Below are 22956 nucleotides of genomic sequence, written 5' to 3'. Positions count from 1 at the left end.
ATTGAAACAGAAAAAAAAAGTGATAACTGAGCTAATCCTGTACCTTCTGATCATCTCTGAATAGGAAAGGAGCTGGAAGTAGTGAAATGATACATTCCTAATCCTCTAGTTAAAATACTCGCCAACATCTACAAGCAGTGTTAAGAAAACACCTGATTGTTTCCAAATACATGATACGCAAATTTCAGGTTTGAACCGGAAATGGGATGTGTTGTGTTGCAGACAGAAGTCTGGTCTGGAGTTTGGAAACGGTATTTATGTACTCAAGCTGTACCGAGTGTCAATCCTGGGAAAACTATGGAAATACTTTTGTTCCTGGGTGTAGTTGTAGCGAGTGCAGTCTCGGGTCCGGCTGGACACTACCAGGGGTGAGGAAATTCTCTGGATGTGCTGTGAAATTGACGGAGGCTGGAAGATCTACCAAGTCTGACATTTTTTAAATTTATTCTTGAAAGGGATAGAGTGCTTCGCCTGATTCCGGAAACTGACCAGCACCTGCAATTTCTCAGGAACGTGTCCCATACTAGGAAGGTATGATTTCACTTTGCTTAATTCACAAGCTCCTCTTTAATTAAAGCTAAGCTAATTGTGGTGTTATTATGTCCACAGGTTGATATTTGGCAACCACATTCAATTGACTTGGTGACCACAGACAGGAGTGTGGATTTCAGGGTGGGTGCTAATTGGACCTCAGATGTCCAGGCTGAACTGGAGAAGATTGGATTGCAATATGAGTTAGTTTCTGATCCTGTATTAACTTTTTACTGATCATTATAATAGTCTCATTGTACCTTTTTTAAAAAAAAATGTGATACTCCCGCTATATTCCATTTCACAGGATTTTAACTGAGAACTTGCAGATCTTGATTGAGAACCAGTTTGACCGAATAAGGACCCGATCATTTAGCTATGATTATGAAAGTTACCATAACTGGGATCAGGTAAAAACTAAATTGTCTGTCGTCGTTCTTTAAAGTGTGCTGTGAGATCTTTGCCAGTCATAAGATTAAGGTAGGAAGAGGCCATTCGGTTTTGATATGTTTTCTCAATTAATTCTGAATTATATTTCTCTTTGGCTGCCTTTGTGCCAGTCACAATACCCAGTTTACCCTCATGTACCTGCTCTAACTGTTCAGCAGAAGGAGTTAACTAGGTGTGAGCCTGTAGCACTGTGACGTATTAATATAACTTTCATTCCTGACAGTTACAGCTCATTGTAAATATTCACAATAGTGAGAAGGAGGCAGAGAATGCTAATGAGGCTAGCCTTTGACAGGGTCTTCCATAGTGCTTACTAAACTCCCTTTCTATTTGGGGTATTCCAAATGTTATGTTCTCACTAATAACAACATAAAACAACCACTTGATGAAGGAGCAGTGCTCTGAAAGCTAGTGCTTCCAAATAAACCTGTTGGGCTATAACCTGGTGTTATGTGACTTTTAAATAAATAAAGGAGAGAGAGAGAGGGATTGGAAGATATAAGAGCTTTTCATGATCTTAGAGCTTTATGTATATATTGTGTGGTGCAGATGTTGTCACAATATCTGAAGTGTAGCCAATTTTATACACAGCAGGTTCTCACAAACACCACATAATAAATGACCAGATCATCTGTTTACTTTTTGTTCGTGGAGAAGTATTAGCCACAGCAATGGGAGAACTCTCCTGCTCAAAAAATACCTTGGCATGTTTTATATCCAACAGTGAGGGTAGAAATGGCTCACCCAAAAGTTAGTACTTCTCCCAGTAGGGTTCTCCCTCTGTGCTGCCTTGGAATATCAGTCTGAACTGAATGATTTCATCTTTGGTGGAAAATTTGAACCTGAACCTTCTGACTCTGAATTTGGATTTTGGAAAGCAAAATGCAAGCTGTATAGTTGAATATGACACCCATATTGTGGGGAATAGTCAACATGGACAAGGGCAGTAACAAATCACATGATGAAATCAACAAACTTGCAGGCTGAGCAATAACTGGCAAATGAAGTTGAACAATAAGTGTTTGGTAGTTTATTTTTGTAGAGGGGAAACGAGAGTCACATATTACAAGTTTAGATGAGGTAAAGGCACCAAAGGACCTCAAAGTGCAGGTAAGCCATCACTAAACATTGTGTCACCTTGTGTTAGCAAGGTCAGGAGAAATAAAACCAATAAATCCATTGCTAGAGGAATGAAGTTCAATAATAACAAAGTTATGCTAAACTTGTATTGAATCTCGGTTCGAACACAGTTTTGTAACCAGCAATGCACACAATAGTGTGAATGGAAACAGGGACACCAGAAAGGATGCAGAGAAGATTTACAAGCTTGATCCCAGAAATGGCTGGCTACAGAAAGAATTGATAGGCTGGGTCTCTTTTATATTGAAATAAGAAGGCTGAGGTGTAAGGGTTTTTAAAATGATGAGAGGTTCTGATCTAGTTGCTGCAGAGAGAAGGTTTCCTCACCTGAGAAAGAGTATAATTAAAGATTATTAATGTATAATAATCACCAAGCAATCCAATATCAAATTCAGAAAACCATCTTTATACAAGATTTGGAGATGCTGGTATTGGACTGGGGTGTACAAAGTTAAAAATCACACAATTATTAAAGTTCACTTGAGAATATAACTTTAAGAATGTTCTGCGATTTACAAATGAAAGTACTGAAACCAGCATGGTCATTCTAAAAGATGAGAGACTTAACAAACAATCCAGGTCTGTTTAAATGTATAATTTCAGTTACATCACACTGTAAACTTTTGCTATAATTTCAGTGTCTTACCACCTTATGCTCCTGATGAAGGAACAGTGTTCCGAAAGATGGTGCTTCCAAATAAGCCTGTTAGACTATAATCTGGTGTTGTGTGATTTTTAACTTTATCCAAAGAATAGTGAGAATGTGGAACTCAATACAACAGGGGGTGATTGAAGTTAACAGTGGAGACACATTTAAGAGCAAGCTAGACAAGTATTTGAAGGAGAAGATGTTATGGACCAGGTCAAATTCCCTCAAAATATTCAGAAGATAGTCTAGACTCTAACTTTTTCTTATTTTAAAGATAAGTGTAAAGTGTTGCATCCCAGATGCAAATCATTTGGCCAAATTATTGATTTAAAGCAAAATGCGTTTTATTCATTCACATGAGATAAAATACAACAAAAGAAAGAAGGAATTGGAATAATGTAACTCTGTTAGAAAACTTAACAGAATAATAGGTAAAATAACTATTGCTAATTAACTGTTCCAATATCGTAGCATCCCATAAACACATCCTTAGCAAAAGGCAAATTCAGAAACAGATTGTCTCACAGGCAACTCCAGCTGCCCAAGAGGGAAAACAAAATCAAGAGAAATTTCTGAGACAGTGTAGCAGCCGGGAGAGATTTATTGCAGTTTTGAACCCTCTGAGACCCCAGCAACACCTGCGGCTACTGAAAAACTAAAAATCCTGGTTCTGTGGAAGCTTGACCACACCCATCCAGGCTGCTTCTATTGTTCCAATGTTTTTTTTAAAAAAAAACCAAGGCATCTCAAGCTGTTTTCTCTAGTGGTTCTAGTAGATTGCTCATAACCTTTTCCTTAAAACCTCTATTCAAAAGAAAAAGAAATGACAAAATAACCTCTTAAAGCCTTAGTATCCTCACAATGAAAATAAATGGTTCCAATGTTAGACATAAATGGAGAAATAATGGGATGGATTCACCTAGAGTATTAACATCAAGATGGGCAGGAGAGGCTGAATGGTCTGTTTCTATGCTGTACATCCAATGTAATCATGAATATGCAAAACCCCAGAGACCGATGAAAGGAGTTTTCTGAGAGGATGTGGGTTTGGAAGAGATTTTCGAATTGGATAATGGTGTGAAATAAGTACAGGAATAATGGACTTTATAAATGTATCTTCCTTTAACAAGACATTCTTATGTAAAGTAATAATAAAAATAAGTTCCAGAGTGTCTCAAATTTGATAATCATTTGCAGATTGAATCCTGGATTGCTACCATTGCCAATAAAAATCCAAACCTAATTTCGCGGCTTAAAATTGGACAGAGCTATGAGGGACGAGATATCTATCTCCTCCGGGTAAGATCGTGTTTCACTATTGGTGTGACAGTCTGGGATCTCTCTGCCCCAGCCTGCTGTTGCATGTTAGTGTTGTGTTGCAAAAGCTCGGTCGAGTTTAGGGTTGAACTGATAAAGAAGTTTATAGTCTGTTGATGTCTACGAATATATCATTCAAGGTTGGCAAGCGAACAGGTTCTCTGAAACCCGCCATCTTCATGGACTGTGGAATCCATGCCAGGGAATGGATCTCCCCAGCATTTTGCCAGTGGTTTGTCAAAGAGGTTCGTAGCACAAACTGAAAGCACTTGTAGCATTTACTTACACAGAGATTGAGAAACAGGTCAAATGCAGTATTCAATAAAAATGGTACATATACTCTACAGGCTATTAGAACGCATGGAACAGATTCTCTCCTGAACTGTCTTCTTAATGAGTTGGATTTCCTGGTTATTCCTGTTCTAAATGTAGATGGCTATGTCTATTCTTGGACTGAGGTAAGGATCAAATGGATTGCATGGAGTATTTTGGAGATAATATTTCCGACAATCTGGGATTGCCTTTTCTCTTGTTTCATTTCTGTTTATCAAGTTGTATCCCAAAGAATCTCTTGCAATGGTCTCTTCTTTCTGCTACAGTGTTGCTTATAAAGTCCACCCAGGACTTGGTAAGTCCCAATTTCTAATCTATGTACTAATCCTCAGTCAGCAAATCCACCTGAAAGAATTACATATGGATAATGACTCAGTTTCTCTCCCCCCCACCCCGGCCATTATCGGGGGGTGAATGCGACTGTTGTAGTCTCGGTATTTATCAGTCCTTGAGCAGACTTCCAACCCCGTTTCTTCCCGGTCAACAGTACCGACATCCACCTGCATAATGTTCCCTGATCTCTTCTTGCTTATGATACGGAGATGCTGGTGTTGGACTGGGTTGGACGAGGTCAAAAATCATATGACACCAGTGCTCCGAAAGCTAGTGTTTTCAAATACAGTTGGACTATAACCTGGTGTCGTGTGATTTTTGACTTTGTCTTCTTACTTAAGTTGCAAAAACATTCATGGTTACCAAAACCTTTAATGACTTTACTGAAAGTCTTCTATTCATGCACATGTATAGCTCAATAGGAGGCCATTTAGCCCCTCCATGAAGCATAGAAACAAAAAAAAGGAGCAGGAGTAGGTCAATCAGCCCTTTGATCCCTTTGAGCCCACTTAGCCTTTGATTATGATCGTAGCTGATTATCCAACTCAATAGCCTGCTACTCCTTTTTCCACAAATCCATTGCCAATAGCCCCAAGTCCAATATCCAATTCCTTGGATTCATTCAGTGTTTTGTACAATGAGACCTAAACCCATTTTCTCACCCCTCGGCCTTGTAATTTTCATCCATGCAACTACAACTTGCTAGGACCTCACAACCTAAACTCACTAATATACTTCACAGGAGTTTTGTCAGAGAAGAATTTGACCACAAACCTCGCACAGAGTTAGCCACACAAGTGACCAAAAGCAAGGCCAAAGAGGCAAGATTTAAGGAACATCTTAAGGGAAGAATGGAAGATAAAAAGGTGGATAAATTTAGGGTAGAAATTCTAGAGATTGTCCCACATTTATCCAGAGATAGGATGGTAAACGGTGTCAAGTAACATGCCAAGAAGGCAAAACAATGTTTGCTGTACCATTCACTTATAAGATCATTAAATCCCTACAGTGCGGAAACAGGCCAGTTAGACCATTGAATCCACACTGATTCACTGAATAACAGTCATGATTTGGAGATGCCGGTGTTGGACTGGGGTGTACAAAGTTAAAAATCACACAACACCAGGTTGTAGCTGAAAATGTGTTGCTGGAAAAGCGCAGCAGGTCAGGTAGCATCCAGGGAACAGGAGAATTGACGTTTCGGGCATAAGCCCTTCTTCAGGAAGGAACAGGAGAATCGACGTTTCGGGCATAAGCCCTTCTTCAGGAAGGAACAGGAGAATCGACGTTTCGGGCATAAGCCATTCCTGAAGAAGGGCTTATGCCCGAAACGTTGATTCTCCTGTTCCCTGGATGCTGCCTGACCTGCTGCGCTTTTCCAGCAACACATTTTCAGCTCTGATCTCCAGCATCTGCAGTCCTCATTTTCTCCTCAAACACCAGGTTATAGTCCAACAGGTTTAATTGGAAGCACTAGCTTTTGGAGCATCGCTACTTCATCAGGTGGTAGTGGAGGGCTCGATCCTAACACACAGAATTTATAACAAAAATTTTATGTGATGTAACAGAAATAATACATTGAAAAATTGATTGTCTGTTAAGCCTTTTATCTGTTAGAATACCATGATAGTTTCACTTCTTTCATGTGTAAGTCCCAAAACCTTTTTTTAAAAAAGTTGCATTCTTGGGTTAGCTGTTAACAATGGTGATAGCTAGACAATATGTTGAAGGTGTTGGCCCCCTGTGTTCTCTGTCTATGCCATGATGTTTAGATTGATTCTAATCTAAAAAGTGATTAGATTAGATTTTTAGATTAGAATCAATCTAAACATCATGGCATAGACAGAGAACACAGGGGGCCAACACCTTCAACATATTAGGTAAAAACAATGACTGCAGATGCTGGACACCAGACTCTGGATTAGTGGTGCTGGAAGAGCACAGCAGTTCAGATTTCGCTGCTCCTTGGATGCTGCCTGAACTGCTGTGCTCTTCCAGCACCACTAATCCAGAACCTTCAACATATTGTCTAGCTATCACCATTGTTAACAGCTAACCCGAGAATGCAACTTTTTAAAAAAATGTTTTGTGATTTACACATGAAAGAAGTGAAACTATCACGGTATTCTAACAGATGAATGGCCTAACAGACAATCAATTTTTCAATGTATAATTTCAGTTACGTCACACTGTAAATTTTTGTTATAAATTCTGTGTGTGTTAGGATTGAGCCCTCCACTACCACCTGACAGAGGAGCGACGCTCCGAAAGCTAGTGTGCTTCCAATTAAACCTGTTGGACTATAACCTGGTGTTGTGTGATTTTTAACTGAATAACAGCACACCCATTCCTTGCCCTATCACCCGTAACCCTGCATATTCCACAGCTAATCCACCTACCCTGTACATCCCAGGACACTATGGGCAATTTGGCATGGCCAATTTACCTAACCTGCACACCTTTGATCTGTGGGACAAAACCAGATCACCCAAAGGAAACCAATGCAAAAACAGGGAGAGCATGCAAATTCCACGAGACAGTCGCCCGAGGCTGAAATCCAACCTGGTCCAACTTCTGGATACAGTGCTGGATTAAGATGTCAGTACACCATTTACTTTATGCTGCTCTGTCTAATGATAACAAGAGGGTGAAGGTTTTCTCTACCTCTGCACCTGATCACCATGTCTACCAATAGGATCGACTTTGGAGGAAGACAAGATCCAGGAATTTTAACTCTGTCTGTGTGGGAACCGATCCAAACAGAAACTTCAATGCTCAATGGTGCGGTAAGTCCCCACATTTTAATAAACCATCTTTTGTATGTAATGATGTGTTCTCAGATTTAGAGTTTTGTGCTTACGTAAACTAGTGAGACCCCCTGTTGAAGAATTAAAGTAATTTAAACGTTACCTCCCACTCCCAGTGTGCTGGTACCAAAGGCCCCAATGAATTGTTGAATCTGGACAGGAGTTGATCCCAAATTTCCAGTTATCCTAACGATACCTCATGCAATATGCTTTAAAAGAACTTAAGTATAGTTAGAGCCTGAGGAACTTGATGAACGTAAGAACATCAGAACTAGGAGCAGGAGTAGGCCATCTGGCCCTTTGAGCCTGCTCCGCCATTCAATAAGATCATGGCTGATCTTTGTGTGGACTCAGCTCCACTTATCTGCATGTTCACCATACCCCTTATTTCCTTTATTTTTCAAAAAAGTATCTACCTTAGCTTTAAAAGCGATTTCTGAAGTAATGTCAACTACTTCCCTGAACAGGAAATTTCATAGATTAACAACCCTCTGGGTGAAGAAGTTCCTTCTCAGTTCAGTCCTAAATCTGCTCCCTCTAATCTTGAGGCTATGCCCTCTTGTCCTAGTTTCATCGACCATTGAAAACATCCTGTCTATTTCTAATTTATTGATTCCCTTCATAATTTTATATGTTTTTATACGAATCCCCCCTCATTCTTCTGACTTCCAATGAATATAATCCCAGTCTACTCAGTCTCTCCTCATAAGCCAACCTCCTCAACTCCAGAAACAACCTAATGAACCTCCTCTGCATCCTCTGTAGTGTCAGTGCATCCTTTCTTAAGGAGACCAAAACTGCACGCAGTACTCCAGGTATGGCCTCTTTAGTACCCTGTACAGCTGTAACATTACCTCTCTGCTTTTAAACTCAACCATTTTAGCAATCAAGGATAGAATTCTATTTGCCTTCCTAATTACTTGTTGTACCTGCAGACCAACCCTTTGTGTTTCATGCACAAGGACACCCAAGACCCTCTGCATAGCAGCATGCTGCATCTTCTTACCATTCAAGTGATAATCCTTTTTACTGTTACTCCTACCAAAATGGATGACTTCACATTTATTTACATTGTACTCCATCTGCCAGACCTTTGCCCACTCACTTAAACTATCTGTGTTCCTCTGCAAAGTTTCACAGTCCCCTGCACACTTTCCTCTGCCTCTCATCTTAGTGTCATCAGCAAATTTTGACATTGTACACGTAGTCTCAATTACCAACCCATCTATATAAATTGTAAATAATTGCAGTTGCAACACCGATCCCTGAGGCACACCACTAGTCACTGGTTGCCAGGCAGAATAGCACTCATTTATCCTTTGCTTCCTGTCAGTTGACCAATCCACTATCCATGCTAATACTCTATCCCTAACACCATACATTTTTATCTTATGTAGTAGCCTCATGTGCGGCACCTTGCCAAAGGCCTTTTGGAAATCTAGGTACACCACATCCACTGGGTCCTCGTTGTCCACCTTGCTTGTAATGTCTTCGTAGATTTCCAAAGGATTTGAGAAGCATGATCTGCCCTCCATGAACCCATGCTGTGTCTGTGCAATGGGACAATTTCTTTTGAGACGCCCTACTATTTCTTCCTTGTTAATAGACTCAAGCATCTTCTCCACTACAAAGGTTAAGCTCTTTGGTCTATAATTCCCCATCTTTTGTCTATTTCCCTTTTTAAACAGTGGTGTCACATTTGCTACTTTCCAATCTGCTGGGACTGCCCCAGAGTTCAGCAAATTTTGGAAAATTACTGCCAGTCCATCTCGCATTTCACTTGCCATCTCATTTAGTACCCTGGGATGCATTCCATCAGAGCCATGAAGGCTGTCTGTCCCTCCATCTTGAACATTCTGAGCCAACCTCAACTGACTGTTTGTGTTGTGCTGGTGTCTGAGAGCTATGAGCTAAATGGTGCCCAGGAGGTGAATGAGCTGGGTACCCATATTCTCCATCCCCTTGACACAAGCATCAAATGAGGCGTGGTGATGAGGAAGCCTGTAGATGTGTAGGATGAGGCTGGATGATTTGGCTCTTTATTGATGACTTGGGGAAGAGGTAGATAATATTAAATGTAAAAGATGACTGTCTTGTAACTGTCTCCGATCTGCTTGACCTACAGCCAACGGATCCTCAAATAACCCATGTTCTGATGTCTACTGTGGACCATTTGTAGAATCTGAAAAGGAAGTCAAGGCAGTTGCAGACTTCATCCGTAATCACAGTTCAATCATCAAGGCTTATCTCACAATTCATTCGTACTCACAGAAATGTTTGTTCCCATACTCCTACACCTATTCATTGGCATATAACCACAATGAGCTGGTAGGTAATTGCTTCTTAGAAAAGAACTCATAATTTATTAATGCTATTTAACTGATAATTACATAAAGGGAATTGACATTGTGGTAGTGTCACTAGACTAGTAATGCAAAACCCCAGGTTAATGTTCTAGGGTCATCAGTTTGAATCCCATCATAGCAGGTGTTGAAAGTTGAATTCAATAAACATCTGGAATAACAATTGTCAGGTTTATTCTTGGGATAGCAGGACTGATATATGAGGAGAGACTGAGTCAATTCGCCATAGTTTAGAAATATGTGGGGGGGTGGGGAGGTGTCATAGAAACTGATAAAACTCCAACAGGACGTGACAGGTTAGATGCAATAAGGATGTTCTCAATGGTGGGAGAACCCAGAACCATAGGGCCATAGCTTGAGGGTAATGTTCTGAAAAGGATCACTCGACCCCAAACGTTAACTCTGATTGCTGTCCACAGATGTTGCCAGACCTACGTTTCCAGCAGTTTCTGTTTTTGTAAACACTTTAGGACTGAAATGAGGAAACATTTCTTCACCCAGAGAGTGGTAACCTGTGGAATATTGATCTTGCCCACAGTATGTGGGTGAAGTCAAAAGACTGTGTTTTCAAGGAGTTAGAGTTCGCCAAAAGGGCCAAGTGATATGGTGGAGGGTGAGGTTAGGGTATTGAGCTCAATGATTAGCCATGACCAGACTGAATGGTGGTGTAGGCTTGGGGGGCTGAATGGCCTACTCCTGCTCCTGTCTCCAGTCTTTCAATGTTGGCTTCTTGGTCCTCAAGTCACAGCTGTGATGGTTGGATAAACTTTGAAGTATCCAATTACAATGCTGTAGCCACTGCTTCATTTATTATCTTACATTAGTTGGAAAATACTGATTTTTGTGCATGACTTAGAATCATCCTGCATATAAGGAGGCCATTCAGCCTATCATAACTTCTGCTTGCTTTCTGTTAGAGGTACAAACTATACTCACTCCGCTGTTCTTTCCCCAGAGCTGTGGATGGTGTTCCTTGTGAATCGTATGTCCAAAATGCTTTTTAAAGTTTACTCTTAAATTGGCTTCCATCACCCATTTTCATAATGCGTTCCAGATCATTCAATATGCTGTTGCTGAATCTCCATTTCAATGCTTTCTCTCCATGTCCCTTGATGCCTTTAAAACTTGTCAATCTCTTTTTTACTCAGCAACCTGGCTTCCACAGTATTCTGTGATCATGAATTTCTCAGTTCACCACTCTCTTGGTGAAGAAATATGAGATAACTGCACAGACGCTGGTATCCTGTCACCAAGTCACCTTCTATTTACACATGCATTGTATGTGATACTGACCCAGCTAGCTCAAAGCTGGCTCCCAGAGTTAGCAGAACCCCTGACCCTCCTGTTTATTTTTTAATGAGACACACTGACTGTGTGGTTCAGGCAGGTCAGAAGTCAGTCTCCTCCTCTCCCTAACATACAAAAATGGAGAGTCTTTCACACACTGATCCAGCTCTCAGAGTGATCAGAACCTCGGACATGCCTTTTTTTTCCCTTTATTTTCCCCCACATTACCGCCAGTAAGAAATCATTCACAGGAAGAGAGAGTCAAGAGTCAACCACATTACTGGGTCTGGAGTCACATGCGGGTCAACAGTTTCTTCCCAAAAGGTCATTAATGAACCAGATGGGGCTTTTCCCCAACAATCAACAGTGAATTCGTGGTCATCATTAGACTCTTGATTCCAGATATTCACTGAATTCAAATTCCACCGTCTGCCATGGTAGAATTTGAACCTGGTCCCCAGAGCATTAGGATGAATAGTCCAGTGATAATACCACTGGGCCATCACTTCCACTAGCGTAGTAGCATTTAGCTGAATCTCTTCTGCACCCTCTCTCATTAAAGTTTTGCTAATGCATTTATTCCCTCTGTGAAACCTAGGTTCCTGAATATCTTATTAAGCACGTTTTGAATAAACCTGCCCTGCAACCTTCACCAACTTGTGCAGAAATATCTTCCAGTCTCTCTGTTGCTGCACCCTCTCTTAGCCTTGTACAATTCACCAAGATCGAGGTAATTGTGGTCAGAGGTTAAAAAGGAGAGTTCTAAATTCCAAACAGCAAGTTAGCAAGGCTTGAACAGTCCAGCCCCATCTTTGGCTGAATAATTCATACTGGCTTTCCTCATTTTTACTTCTGAAAGGTATCACTTCACACTTTGTCATGTGATATGTTAAATTTAACATAGCAATTTGCCAGCACTGAGTTATACAAAGACTATGTTCCAGTGTACACTTATTGTGGAGAAACTGAGGAATATATTCGATGATAATGTGTGTATGGAATGAGCAACCAGAGGAAGTGGTGGAGGCTGGTACAATTAGAGCATTTAAAAGGCATCTGGATGGGTATATGAATAGGAATCGTTCAGAGGGATATGGGCCAAGCGCTGGTGAATGGGGCTAAATTAGTCTAGGATATTTGGTCAGCATGGACAGGTTGGATGGAAGGGTCTGCTTCTGTGTTGTATGACTGTATGGTTCTATGACATTGCACCATTTGACTTTCGGACAGTTTGCTGATGAACAGTCATGCTTATTGCAACTTCAAAGCAGGGTCTTCCTCTGCAGAGTCTTGCATAATGACATTTGTCACATTTAACAATCACGTTTCATACTTGGTGTATCTATTTTCAGGCTAACCTCGCTCAGAATGCAGTCTTGGCTTTGCAGAGTCTTTATGGAACTCAGTATACCTTTGGTTCTGGAGCAAGCTCACTGTGTAAGCATCTTTTGTTTAAATGATTCTTGGTAACGATTCATGATGTCTAACAGATGTTGCTAGTTTTTTGTGACCTCCATCTCCAACCCTAAGCAAGGTGTAGGTGTAGGACTGTGTTGATTTGAGTTCTACAAAACCACTTTGAAAACATAGTAGCTACTTATATACTGCTCTTTAAACCTAAGTTTCTGATTGCTTTGCTGCACTTGCTACAATACTAAATATATTTTTAATTTAAGTAAAAGCATGCTGTAGGATAATGTGCTTACATCTGTAGAAGCGGGTTATAAGATGTTTATTCAATCTTCCTTTTATTTCATCCCTCATTTCTAGGGTCATTTAAATAGGATAACGCTCCTGCAATATCTCTGCATTAAAAAGGCAGAGGTTACGTGACACCAGGTGATAGTCCAACAGGTTTCTTTGAACTCGCAAGCTATTGGAGTGTTGCCCCTTCATTACCTGCCGAAGGGGCTCCCCACCAAAAGCTGAGGTTTCAAATAAACCTGTTGGACTATAACCCGGTGTCATGTGACGTCTGACTTTGTCCACCCCCCGGCACCTCCACATCATCTGCAATAAAAGTTACAGCATTTTAGCTAATTGTGTCGACTCGCCAGCATTAAGGGCATTTTAATGGTCATTGGATAAACATATGGGTGATAATGGAATACTGTAGGTTAGATGAGCTTTAGATTGGTTACACAGCACAACATCAAGGGCCGAAGGGCCTGTACTACGCTATAATGTTCTATGTTCTGCGGAGAGGGGATGGAGTAGATTAGATTAGATTCCCTACAGTGTGGAAACAGGCCCATCGGCCCAACCAGTCCACACTGACTCTCCGAAGAGTAACCCACTCAGACCCATTTCCTTCTGACTAATAGACCTAACACTATGGGCAATTTAGTATGGCCAATTCACCTGACCCGCACATCTTTGGACTGTGGGAGGAAACCGGAACTCCCGGAGGAAACCCACGCAGACACAGGGAGAATGCGCAAACTCCACATAGACAGTCACCCGAGGCTGGAATCGAACCTGGGACCCTGGCACTGTGAGGCAGCAGTGCTAACCACTGAGCTACTGTGCCGCCCTAATGCTAACACCCATACACACCAGAAGATCTGATCTCATCAGGCCAATTAATTTTGAGAGACCTCACTCCTGATTATGTTACTATTGAACAGAGTGTGGCTGTAGAATCTCCTCCTGTGTAATCATTATTTCCACAATATGAGTGGCATCATGCAGCAAACAAGCAATGATTTCTTGGCCATTACAAATGCCTGTGACTTGCTGCCATTGAAATCAACTCAAAGTGACCAAAGGAGTAGGTCTTTAATCTGAAAAAGAAGAGAACGTGACTTGAAGTGCAAGCTATGGTACTGTCACACAAAGAGCAACCTCCTTGTTTGACATTTGACAGTGATCTGTTTGCCCACTCTCTGCAACGGTACATGCCAATGGAAGAGAGACGCAAGGCAGGAATGAAAGAAAATTGCAAATTAAAATGGAATTTGGGTCAAAAGGAGTGTTTGGAATGAGCTACTAATGTGGTGGTGGCAGTGAGTACAATGTCGTCATTTAAGAAACATTTACACAGGTACATGGATGGGATAGGCATGGAGGGATATGGACCAAATGCAGGCAGATGGGACTAGCTTAATTGTGAAATAGTTGGAATGGGCAAGTTAGGCTGAAGGACCATTTTCAATGCTGTAGACCTCTATGACTACATGACAATGACTTTAATTGGTTCTCCAATGAGGAAAACAGACTCTGAACCTAAGGCATTTCCAGCAGGCCATCTCACACATCAGAAAGGAGTTGCTTTAAGGTCTTTGGAAAAGACCTTATCAGATCTTTACCCTAACAGCTTAAGGCTCTCTGATGCACACTGCTGCCTGTGAAAGTCTAGATGGATGTCTCCTTGTTTTGCAGCCTGGCACTGAACAACAGGATCTTTATTCCACTTGTAAGCACCACAAAAACATCTTTCAGAAAACAACACAATAAAGAACAGCTGAGTAACACCAGACTCAAAATACGTATCTATTCTGCGCCAGAATGGTGTGTTTTCATTTTTTGAGTGCTGGGTTTTGATGCTTCCCCCTTGCTTTTCACTGGGCTGTGGCTAGGAGCTGGGTTTGATGTTAGCCTGGATGTCACAAGAGTCTGAATATCACAGGGACTTTTGCACAGTGCCACTGTGGCGTTCTGAGGTGCTGGTGCCTCTTTTTTAGGATGGCTATTGTCATTATCAGGAGGGGAGCCTTCAGAGGCAGGCAGTCACTGCTGATATGAGGAACATTTGTTCTGACTTGCTGCAGCTGAGCTGATTCCTGTTGGTTTCCAATTTATCTGTTGTCCTGCTCTGGCAGTGCCTGGCAGGGGTCATTGACAACGCAAGTGCTTGCAAGTCCAAAATTATACCCAGGAACCCTTGATTGAGAGGCTGAGGTAGCTCTGTACATCAAGCCAATGTCTCAATGGAGGATGCCACATGTAGCAAAGCAATGCTCATAGAAACATAGAAATCAGGAGCAAGAGTAGTTCATTCCTTTGAGCCCTTTGAGCCTGCTCCTCCATTCAATATGACCTTATCTGTTTATCCAACTCTGTGCCCTTTTCCCACTTTCTCCCCATACCCTTTGATCCCTTTAGTTCTAAGAATGATATCAGACTCCTTCTTCATGAAAACATACAGTATTTTGGCCTCAGTCTCTCCCTGTGACAGATTTCCACATACTCACCACTCTCTGGGTGAAGAAGGTATTGTCTGGTGGTTGTCCCCACTGTCTATTCCAGCAGGAGCACTACATTTGGGAGCGCCGCTCGAACTCCGGCCGCTTCCAATTGGATGGCCGACGTTGGCCTGATGGATGACTCCAGAGGCTCATTGTCAGCTGGGGGCTTAGCAACTTCCTGTCCTCCCCCATTCCTCCGAGACATGGAGCCCTGGAATGTCACCCCCTTTAACTCTGACCCTGCTGTGTAGGGCTGCACTCAGTTCATAGATTCGTGCAGTGTACAAAACACCCTCGGGTGCATTGAGTCTGCACTTACAGAACCACTACTAATGGTGCGCTAATTTCTTGCATTCGTCCCATATCCTTGAATGTTATGGTATTTGAAGTGGTCATCTAATTTTATTTTTTCAAGGTTGCAATGTTTCTGGCCTCCACTACCATCCAGGGCAATGCATTCCAGATTCCCACCACCCGCTGAGTGAATAAGTGTTTTTCCAAATTCCCTCTGAATCTCCTACCCCTCACACTAAAACTGTGCCCCCTTATGATTGACCCCTCAACCAAGGGGGAACAGCTGCTCTCCATTCACCCCGCCCATACCCCTCATAACCTTTCACACCTCAATCATGTTCCCTCTCCGCCTTCTCTGCTTTCAAGAAAAACAATCCAAGCCTATCCCGTCTCAGCTGTGTCTAACCAAGGTGAACACTGAATGTATTTAAGGCACACCATCCCCAAAGGGAGATTCTATATGAGTATTGACGGAGTTAGGAAAGCTGGGTAACCACAGCTGGAGAAACAGGGGAGGAGGGTTACAACTTTCAAATGTAATATGAGCAGCACAGCTTTGACAGTTAAATACTTCCTCCACCTTGAAAGCCACAGCTGAACATGAAGGCTGCAGCTTGATTAATTTCGTTGCTTCGCAAAAGCATCAACTAGATGTGAAAGCACTGTAAAATGCCAGTTACATTTGCTCATAACCCACTGAAATTACCTGTATATGCAGACTGTGAGATTTTCCAGTCTCCTTTTATTAAAATTCATTCTCAGATATGGGTATTGCTGGGTAGGCCAGCATTTATTGCCCAGAGGGCATTTGTGAGTCAACCGCATTGCTGTGGGTCTGGAGTCACATGTAGGCCAGACCAGATAAGGATGACAGTTTCCTTCCCCAAAGGACGTTAATGAATTAGATAGGTTTTCCTGACAATCAGCAATTAGATTAGATTACTTAGATTAGATTACTTACAGTGTGGAAACAGGTCCTTCGGCCCAACATTCCACACCGACCCGCCGAAGCGCAACCCACCCATTCCCCTACATTTACCCCTGCACCTAACACTATGGGCAATTTAGCATGGCCAATTCACCTGACCTGCACATTTTTGGACTGTGGGAGGAAACCGGAGCACCCGGAGGAAACCCACGCAGACACGGGGAGAACATGCAAACTCCACACAGTCAGTTGCCTGAGGCGGGAATTGAACCCGGGTCTCTGGTGCTGTGAGGCAGCAGTGCTAACCACTGAGCCACTGTGCCGCCCACAATGGTCATCATTAATTCCAAATTTTTTATTGAGTTTAATTTCCACTCTCACCTATGGCAGGATTCAAATTGAGAACATTACCCAGGTCTTTGAGTAATGGCCTACTGATAATACTACAAGGCCATCCACACACCTGCCAACATCCCATTACACTGTCCTTCCAGCTTTGATGCTACGTAAATTTCAAGTCATTGCAACATCATTGCTCATGTCTTAATTCAAACAAATTGGGCAGCATGGTGGCTCAGTGCCTAGCACTGCCGCCTCACAGTGCCAGGGACCGGGTTTGATTCCTGTGACTGCCTGCATGGAGTTGCACCTTCTCTGCATGGGTTTCCTCCCACAGTCCAAAGATATGCAGGTTAGGGTGGCTAGGCCATGCTAAATTGCCCATAGTGTTCAGGGAGGTGTAGGTTAGGTGGATTAGCCAGGGGAAATTTAGAATTACAGGTAGAGGGGAGGGGTCTGCCTGGGATGCTCTTTGGCGGGTTGGCATGGACTCAATGGTCTACTTTCACAATGTAACTCTTCTATGAAGTCGCTCTCTCAGTGACTGACCTACCCCTTTTCCTGCTGTCCCAATATTTTTGTTTCAATTGGTGTTTAAAGCCCCTGTAAGATTTTGGGTGTCTTAGCTCCCCCAGGATCAGACTAAGCAGCAATTGGTTGTGAATCCACTTTATCAGGACTAAGTCAGGATGAGTTTATTAAGTTATTAAGCAAAGATGGCTTCATTGATTTTTCATAAATTTTTTTCATGCTTCTGGTGGTTCTGATGACTGGACCTATGACTTTGGCATCAAGTACTTGTTCACCTTTGAACTCCGTGATGGGCAAACTGGGACACTGATTTAGTTTATTTCTGATGTCAGGATTTGGGTGGTGGAGTATGGACTAATGGTTTCTCTCACAGCTTAGATCTTTGAGCTTTTCTTCCTCTTCCTCCCTCATCCTCTTGTATTCAGTTTCTCCCTCCCTATGTTATTTCTTGTTTTAGTTTCTGGATTTCTTTTTATCTCTGCCCATGAAGAAGGCCAACCCAGGGCGTCCTTTATTCTGTCTGTTCTCCAAGCACCCCCTCCCTCATACCAAATCTCTTCAACCCCCATGAAAGTCATTTTCCTGGGGTAGGGGACTCCAGAACTACAGGGCATAGATTTAGGGCGAGAGGGGAAAGATATAAAAGAAACCTAAAGGGCAACTTTTTCACGCAGAGGATGGGGCATGTGTGGAATGGGCTGCCAGAGGAAGTGGTGAAGACTGCTACAATTGCAACATTTAAAAGGCATTTAGATGGGCATATGAACAGAAAGGGTTTGGAGGGATATGGGCTGGGAGCTGACAGGTGGAACTAGATTGGGTTGGGATAGCTAGTCGGCATAGATGAGTTGAACCGAAGGGTCTGGTTCCATGCTGTCCATCTCTATGGCTCTATGACTCTAAGTGAGGATACTGTCCCTGATCAACCAGGAATTGTTTGTGTGACTGTTGCTATGCTTAGATATTTATAGCAGTTCTTTGTATCTCTACCTTTTAATGGTTTACTTATCTAGTAAAGGGAGGATTGCAGTAATCAACAGATATCCTTCATGGGAAATAACATAATTACCTTCTTTTTGAAAGGGAAACTAGATAAGTACATAGTGATGAAAGGGATAGCAGGAGATGCAAATAAACTTTAGAGTTAGATTGGTGGGGGGAAGGTTCTGGTGGAGCATCAATGCCATCATAAATTAGTTGGACTGGATGGCCTAGTATTGTGTAAATTCTACATAATGCAACATGAAAAAAACCTGATGGAACACAGGGTCCGTCATGATGTTGAAATTTATTTACAAATAGTTTACTGACTGCCTGCTTCTCTTTAAATCTTAAAGCCTCCTTTCCAGATGGGAAAACCATTAAAGTTGGCAAATGACATACACTGGTCAAATCTATCCTGTAAACCTTTAAACTGGGGCACCAGTGTGACCAGTTTCTTTGGAGGTTCTGTGCTGTTATTTGCCCTCTGATATAATACATGGAGCAGTATGGCACTCAACACCTCCTGTGTGACTCCCAAAGTCCTGACCAATGGGTATCAAGGGTTGGGGTGGGTTACTTAATCTCAGGTGACTGCTACAGTTATGTGACACATCTTTTTAAAAAAAATGGCTTCATTGATTTTTCATAAATTTTTTTCACAATAGATCTCGCTTCTGGCGGTTCTGATGACTGGGCCTATGACCTTGGCATCAAGTACTCGTTCACCTTTGAACTCCGTGATACTGGCAAATATGGCTTCCTGTTGCCTGAATCTCAGATCAGACCAACCTGTGAAGAAACCATGCTGGCTATCAACTACATCGCCAATTACATTCTAAACCATCTGTATTGACGCGTAGACTGAATGATATGTATTGGCTGACTTTAAAGTTTAAGGTTTAGAGTTGAAATCTTTATTGCAGGTGGAAGCATTCAAACTATTTAAAAAAAAAAATAAAAGCACACGAAATGCATCTAAAAGATAGAGCAGGAACATTCTAAATAAGATGATTGACAAGCTAAACGTGGGGTGATGTTCCTAATGATTGGGGAGTCCAGAACTGGGGTTCATAGTCGAAGGATACAGAGTGGGCCATTTAGGACTAAGATGAGTAGAAACCTCTTCACCCAGAGAGTAGTGAGCCGAGATGTTGTCACAACGTTTTTGAGGTGGAACAGAAGAGATACAGGTAAGCATGGGTGGAAATCTAACCTAGCGGCAGTACCTACAATATCCTGTCCAGTTAGTAGTTACAATGGAATCTACACCAAGAATCATAGGGCCTGTATCATAGTTTCCTATGAACCCCGTGTTCCCTCTCACCTCCAATACTCTCTGGCTCCCTTGTTCATCAGTAAGTGCTATTCTATGAATGTAGGCTCCTGCATGTTACTGAGGATATGAAAATATAGAAACTAGGAGCTGGAGAAGGCCATTCAGCCCTGCCCAGCCATTCACTAAATCATGGCTGGTCTGATTTTAACCTCAATTCTACATTTCTGTGTATCTCTGACAATCTTTTACCTTTTTGATCATCAAGAATCTATCTGCCTGAAAAATAAACTCAGGCCTGCTCTGCCATACAGTATGACAATGGCTGACCATCAGGGCCTTGTTCCCGCTTTCACCCCCATACCCTTTGATCCCTTTAACCCTAAGGCCAATATCTAACTCCTTATTGAAAGCATTTCAGGGTTTTGGCCTCAATCATTTTCTGTGGCTTAGAACTTCACAGGTTCTCCACTCTCTGGGTGAAGACATTTCTCAGCTCAGTCCTAAATGCCCTACCCGTTAACCTTAGACTCTGACCCCTTGGTTCCGGACTCTGTGGTTAATGAGAACATCCTTTTGCATTTACCTTGTCTAGTCCTGTTAGAATTTTATAGCTTTCCATAAGATTCCCCTCATTTTTCTAAACTCCAGTTAATTTAGTCCTAACTGATACAGTCTGTCTTCAGAGGCATGCAACCTGATATAGCCCTCTGCCTGTCTTGGCAATCTCTGGAGTTCTTTTAATGCCCAAAATGGGTTTTGCAAAGGGTTGTTGCTCCCTCACGTGTCAGTGTTCTGATTGACTATTCCAATGGAAAAGTTTGATTGGCTGATACAAGGTTTCGTGGGGTGTTGGTGATGCTGGCTGGGCAAGAGAGAGAAAATGGGATGGGGGAGTGAGATAAACAGAGTGGGAAAGGTAGGAGAGTGTGTGTGTGTGAGAGAGAAAGAGATTGAAAAAGGGGGAGAGTGAGAGGGGCAGATTGGAAAAGGGGGGAAAGTGAGATAACAGAGTGGAAAGTGGAGGAGCATGAGACAGTGAGAGGCAATGAAGGAATGTGAGCGGTCAGAATGAATCAAACTGAAGTGACTACCTGTGTAATTTGTATACAATCGCAGTGAAAGTAAAGGTTTTTAAATATTGGGCTTGGTCTTTGGTTAGGTTTGATGAAATAGGGTGTAATATCTTCAAAGGTGGAAGAAGTTGATTAGGTAATTGATTAGAAGTTGAAAGGTGGAAGAAGTTGGAGTTCAACCTGGTCATCAATGGATTTGAGTTTTTGTTGTAATGATTGATTAGGGTTGCATTAAAGAAAGTTGAAAGGAACCAGAGATTACCTCAATCTTCGATGGAGTTCAGGAATCACAGAGCACCCAGACCGATATTGAGGGCTATATTCTCCATGGAAAACTGGCCTTAAAACTCTGCAGTTGAAACTTTATTGCTGGAACAGCGCAGCAGGTCAGGCAGCATCCAGGGAACAGGAGATTCGACGTTTCGGGCACAGGCCCTTCTTCAGGAATCCTGATTCCTGAAGAAGGGCCTGTGCCCGAAACGTCGAATCTCCTGTTCCCTGGATGCTGCCTGACCTGCTGCGCTGTTCCAGCAATAAAGTTTCAACTTTGATCTCCAGCATCTGCAGACCTCACTTTCTCCTTAAAACTCTGCAACATTGCGTCTGTCCCAACGACACTGCTGAAAATCTCATCCACATCGTTATTACTTCCAGATACATCTATTCAAATGCTCTACTTTGTGTTTTGTTATTCGTTTTTATTTGTAAGAGATAGAACATAGAACAATACAGCGCAGAACAGCCCTTCGGCCCTCAATGTTGCACCGATCTATGAACTATTCTCAGCTTGTCCCCCTACACTATCCCAAAATCATCCATGTGCTTATCTAAGGATTGTTTAAATCTCCCTAATGTAGCTGGGTTGACTACATTAGCAGGTAGGGCATTCCACATCCTTACCACTCTCTTTGTAAAAAACCTGCCTCTGACATCTGTCTTAAATCTATCACCCCTCAATTTGTAGTTATGCCACTTAGTACAAGCTGACACCATCATCCCAGGAAAAAGACTTTCACTGTCTACCCTATCTAATCCTCTGATCATCTTGTATGTCTCTATCAAATCCCTTCTTAGCCGCCTTCTTTCCAATGAGAACAGACCCAAGTCTTCAGCCTTTCCTCATAAGACCTCCCTCCAGACCAGGCAACATCCTGGTAAATCTCCACATCCTTCCCGAACTATGGCGACCAGAACTGTACATCCAAGTGTGGCCACACCAGTGTTTTGTATAGTTGCAATATCATACTGCGTCTCTGGAACTCTATCCCTCCATGAATGAAACCAAACGCACAATATGCCTTCTTAACGGCACTATCCACCTGGGTGGCAACTTTCAGGGATCTATGTACATGGACACCAAGATCCCTCTGCACATTCACACTACCAAGAATCTTTCCATTGACCCAGTATTCTGCCTTCCTGTTATTCTTTTCAAAGTGAATCACCTCACATTTAGCTGCATTGAACTCCATTTGCCACCTCTCAGCCCAATTCTGCAGTTTATCCAAGTCCCCCTGCAACCTGTAACATTCTTCCAAACTGTCCACTACTCTACCGACTTTAGTGTCGTCTGCAAATTTACTAATCCATCCACCTATGCCTGCATCTAAGTCATTTATAAAAATGACAAACAGCAGTGGTCCCAAAACAGATCCTTGTGGCACACCACTAGTAACTGGACTCCAGGCTGAATATTTTCCATCAACCACCACTCTCTGCCTTCTTTCAGAAAGCCAGTTTCTAATCCAAACTGCTAAATCACCCTCTATCCCATGTCTCTGCATTTTCTCCAACAGCCTACCATGTGAAACCTTATCAAAGGCTTTACTGAAGTCCACCACATCAACTGCCCTACCCTCATCCACATGCTTGGTCACCTTCTCAAAAAACTCAATGAGGTTTGTGAGACACGACCTGCCCTTGACGAAACCATGTTGACTATCTGAAATCAAATTGTTGCTTGCTAGATGATTATAAATCTTATCTCTTATAATCCTTTTCAACACCTTTCCTACAGCAGAAATAAGGCTCACTGGTCTATAATTACCTGGGTCATCTCTGCTGCCCTTCATGAACAAGGGCACAACATTTGCAATCCTCCAGTCCTCGGGTACTAAACCTGTAGACAATGATG

The 22956-nt window shown here is 42.2% G+C and overlaps 1 protein-coding gene across 1 annotated transcript; it reads left to right on the top strand.

Annotated features, from left to right (window-relative positions):
• The first annotated feature begins 17 nt into the window (after nt 1–17).
• Nucleotides 18–20699, top strand: LOC122556361 (carboxypeptidase B-like). Its single transcript, XM_043702994.2, has 11 exons — nt 18–368; nt 456–531; nt 610–734; nt 839–941; nt 3968–4069; nt 4228–4332; nt 4435–4545; nt 7449–7539; nt 9686–9888; nt 12563–12647; nt 19139–20699. The coding sequence occupies exons 1-11, from the start codon at nt 202–204 to the stop codon at nt 19324–19326; spliced, it is 1356 nt and encodes a 451-aa protein (XP_043558929.2). The 5' UTR covers nt 18–201; the 3' UTR covers nt 19327–20699.
• The last annotated feature ends 2257 nt before the right edge of the window (nt 20700–22956 follow it).

This window comes from Chiloscyllium plagiosum, unplaced genomic scaffold (genome assembly GCF_037043375.1).
Source record: "Chiloscyllium plagiosum isolate Xiang-an unplaced genomic scaffold, Cpla_swu_hap1 HiC_scaffold_13, whole genome shotgun sequence".
In the NCBI taxonomy this organism is placed as follows: Eukaryota; Metazoa; Chordata; class Chondrichthyes; order Orectolobiformes; family Hemiscylliidae; genus Chiloscyllium; species Chiloscyllium plagiosum.
The sequence above is the reverse complement of the archived record's forward strand: the minus strand, read 5'-3'. Positions and strand labels throughout refer to the sequence as shown.